Source organism: Apaloderma vittatum, unplaced genomic scaffold (genome assembly GCF_000703405.1).
Source record: "Apaloderma vittatum isolate BGI_N311 unplaced genomic scaffold, ASM70340v1 scaffold2123, whole genome shotgun sequence".
Taxonomy (NCBI): Eukaryota; Metazoa; Chordata; class Aves; order Trogoniformes; family Trogonidae; genus Apaloderma; species Apaloderma vittatum.
The window spans coordinates 1-3905 of NW_009709594.1; the positions used below are offsets into that span (position 1 = coordinate 1).

General features: G+C 45.0%; 1 protein-coding gene across 1 annotated transcript in view; it reads right to left on the reverse strand.

Moving 5' to 3' along the window:
* Positions 1–236: 236 nt before the first annotated feature.
* ZNF423 (zinc finger protein 423) overlaps positions 237–3905 on the reverse strand; it is a gene marked incomplete at its 3' end in the record, with an annotated part of 76275 nt that continues 72606 nt past the window's right edge. Inside the window, exon 3 of the mRNA XM_009866974.1 lies at positions 237–368. Coding sequence (XP_009865276.1) covers positions 237–368 — 132 coding nt within the window. The remainder of the gene's footprint in view (positions 369–3905) is intronic.

Consider the following 3905-nt stretch of genomic DNA (forward strand, 5'->3'; position numbering starts at 1 on the left):
TGGACTGTGGGGGGCGATGCAGAGCCCGCTGCAGGCAGCAGTGCCACTCGGCGTCAAATGCGACAGTGCTGCTCTTCAGAGCCAGCCCCAGTTTCAGACAGACAATATTTTGAACATTTCCAAGCACAGTATTTCTTTTTCCCAGGGAAAGGAATACAGTATTTTACAAATCCCCCGAGCATCATTTCTGGATCAAGCCATGCAAGCTGAGGCTTGTCTTGGCCTCCCTGTCTTACCTGTGAAACAAACAGGGCATTTGAATGTGCCTCCCATCCCCTCAAAGCTGTGCTCAATCAGGTGACACAGGAGCTTTGCCGGCGAGTCAAACATCTGGTTACACAGCTTGCACTCATGATTGATGCCTTCCTCTGCAAGGTTCAAATGATACAACTTGTTAGTGACACAGCAGATTAGCGTTGCGGATGCAGCAGCACTCGGCGAGAAACACCGGTGCCGGCGCGCACGACGTCAAGGACCCGCGAACATCGCTGCGGCTCCTGCCTCACCCGAGCGGCGGGCATGGGGTGCTGAGGGCACAGCCCCCCGTCACGTGGAGGGGCATCGATTTTCAAATGAGGAACTCCTGCGCTCACTGCCAGGCTTGGGACAACACTGCACCGCTCCACCTCGCATCCCTCCACAAAGGGAGAGCATCCCTGCTCTGGGTCTAGATTATTAAATGGTCAAACTGCATTTAAAATTAATTTAACAGTGTGAATTCAACCAACAATGCTGAAAGCGAGCTGAAATGCCATCTTCACCTCAGACTACACTACAAACACACAGGAAGAGGAAGAAACCATCAGAGAATAGCAGGAGCCCAGAGCAGAGTGTCAGCCTTAATTTTGTATCTATTGGCTTTTTCTAAGGTGAAAACAGACCCTGAAGGTATTTAAATGCCATTTGAAAGTGTCATTTCCACGTCATATATCTTAAGCATTGAATACCCAGGGCCCATTTTCAGTGCCCCTATGTTCCAGCTGAACTCACAGGGAAATAACGGTAATTATTACGATTGTTTCCAGCCTACCACCTCTGTAAGATGGTATGTTTCTCTATTTACTGAATTTTGTAGTTCTAGGTCCAGTTGAGCCTTTTGTTGAGGTACTAAAGCAATATTAAAGCAATTGTCACACCTAAAATCAAATAATCCTCTGGTTTACTTGAAGGGAGTTGTAGATATTTAGACAACATAACGTACAGTTTATAGACATCAGAAAACATCCTGAAAATGTGCCTTTCCTTCACTGTGGCAACATATGAACATCTCATGAAAACCTGTTTAAAAGCTAAATAAATTCTGTGTTTCGATGTATACTCAGCTTTATTTTTATACTTTCGAATATCACTGACTTCAATTTTTAGTCCAAGATAGCTACAAAATGACTACATTACACCATGAACTAATCTCTTGCCAAATGCATTTGGATCTTGTGAATAATTCAAGCCTTCAGAAGCATGGTCTTTACTTACAATTGCTTTAAATTAGCTTTTTATATCTTTAAAGAGGCTAAACAGGGAAATTGTTATTTTCTACAAGGCCTTTGGTATCCTCAGCATCCCAAAGCCCTTTTACAAGGCTGGAGTCAGGTGCCAGAGCAGGCAAAGAGCGGGGCTCTGCGGCCGGGACGCTGGGTGCAGGATGCCTTTCGCACGTTTGCACCTTGGCACATTTGCAGCTAGAGGCAACGCCAGGAGCACGCAGGCCTTGTGGTGTGAAGAATAACGATAACTTTTAAAAACATTTTCCTGCAGCACCTTGTGCAGCAGCACATGCAGGCGGCGAGCTGCCGGGGCCAACTTGAGGCCGGGTGGGCTCTGGCCGCCGACGTGGCGATGGGCGCTCTGCCCTGCCCTGCCCTGCCCAGCAGTGGTGGGACATGGGAGCCGGGCATCAATGGCACCAGATTGGGGCAGGGAAGAGAGAAGTAAACAGGTCAGTTGGGAGGAGGTAAAAGGAGGAAATGAATGGGAGCAAGGAGTCCAGAACAGAAAGATGAAAGGGCTGGTGGCTCCACGGAAGCAGCTCCACAAACCACAACCAGGGAGTGAGATATTTCAAGGATGCAACGAGGTTTGCAACTCTCTGCCGCTGGGCAGCCACCACAGATGGGCACACTGCCCTCTGACAGAGGGGTGGCAAATCCCGACTCTCTCCCCTCATGGTAGCGTCAGGCTGGCTTCTCGCATCAGACCCTTGCCTGCGTTTTGGCTTTGTGTGATCTTTACAATCTGCTCTGGAGGGAAGACGGGGAAGGGATACGTGCCTTGTGCTGAGCATCCTGAGTGTGCCCAGCCCCACGGCTGTGTACAGCCAGCGAATAAACCTGCAATAAACCTGGAGAGGACAAAGCAGGTACTGGAGGGAATGAAATGCATTTCTTCTACAAGTAAATCAGAGCAATCATGTTCAACATTAATTTTCCACCTTCCACATACTGGGTATTTGGAAAACAGTGATTCATGTACATTCTATGGTCCTGTGTGAGCATGTGTGTTCATAAATACAGACAGACATATACTGCTGATTAGACAACTGCTCCTTTTGCAGTCTAAATACCTATAATTTCAGTAAAATTAAGAAAGAACAACAATGATCAGCATTTCAATTGAAGTATATTCTTACAAGCTTGGTATGTTTAATTAGGTAACAGAGATCGTGTATTTTCTTGGCTGATCCCTGCAGTATTTTAAATAGTTAAACCCATAACAAACAAACTAAAACTCGAATGAAAAATAATAAAACATAATGGGTTCCTGCAGATCTGGAAATTTATCCCACTCGAGGCAAGACCTTTTGATTTGCAAATCCACTTCTGAATTATAAGGCCTTCTCCTCACCGGTGGGGGTTTTTATTCCACTCCCACAGGAGTCCATTATGTATTTCTTGTGTCTATAAAACCATCCAGGAAGAAAAAAGGGGGAAAAAAGTACCATGGTTAGCATGACAAACGTTTCTCTTTTCATGCGTGTGTATTCAAAATATGAAAATGCCCAAAGATATAGATAGAATTGCTGCTATAATCACTCTCTTCTCCATGGCATTTTACAGCACATTATTTTACACAGAAACACGGTGCATGTGTAGGGATACTCAGTCACCTTTGGAGAATAACTTCCTTGAATTATACAAGATCATATAGGTACATGCAAGGCGGCTTTTTGACAACGCAGCGCGACAGCCAATGCTCCCGTCAAACGTGTGGCACTGGGCGTTAGCAACAGAAAACATATAATCATTTCCCTCATTTTTATTCCCCTTTCTTTTTCTTTCTTTTTAGAAGATGAGAAGCATCTATGAGAGACCTACATAACTCAAGTGAATTATGCAGCCCCTCTCATTTGTAAAATAAAATGCAGATTTTCACAGCTTGTTGTGTTAGATCTTATCCCATTTCTCCGTAAGTGTATGTGTGGGGGGATCAGTTGATTACGGGACTAAACAAGCAATGCACAGCAAACGAGAGTCTCGGGCTTCTTGCCCCCTTATTTTTTTTCCTGAGCTTAAAATAATAAGCATTCATTTTACACTTCATTTCTCAAAAAAATAATAGGATGTGCTCTTGTTTAAAACAAGCAGGCCTGCTGGATTCTGTCAGGCTGAAACTATGTCAGGCCAAAAGAGGAACAGAGCGCTTTGTGTAAAAGTATCATGGGGAGATGATAGTATCCTGTAATGTTTTCAGTACCTACTTTTGTCTCCAAAAGCATTTGATCCCTGGCAGACACACACTTATTTCCATACTGGTCTTGAGGGAAGCTGGTAGGAATGAGAGCTGATTATCTGAATCCTGAAGGTGAAACCTGGGTGGTGCCCACTGATGTCAAAGGCAGGCGTTTGTATAAATTTGGAGGTACATAATTTACTGCCTGTTAGCGAGGATGAGCGGGCTGCGCAGACCCA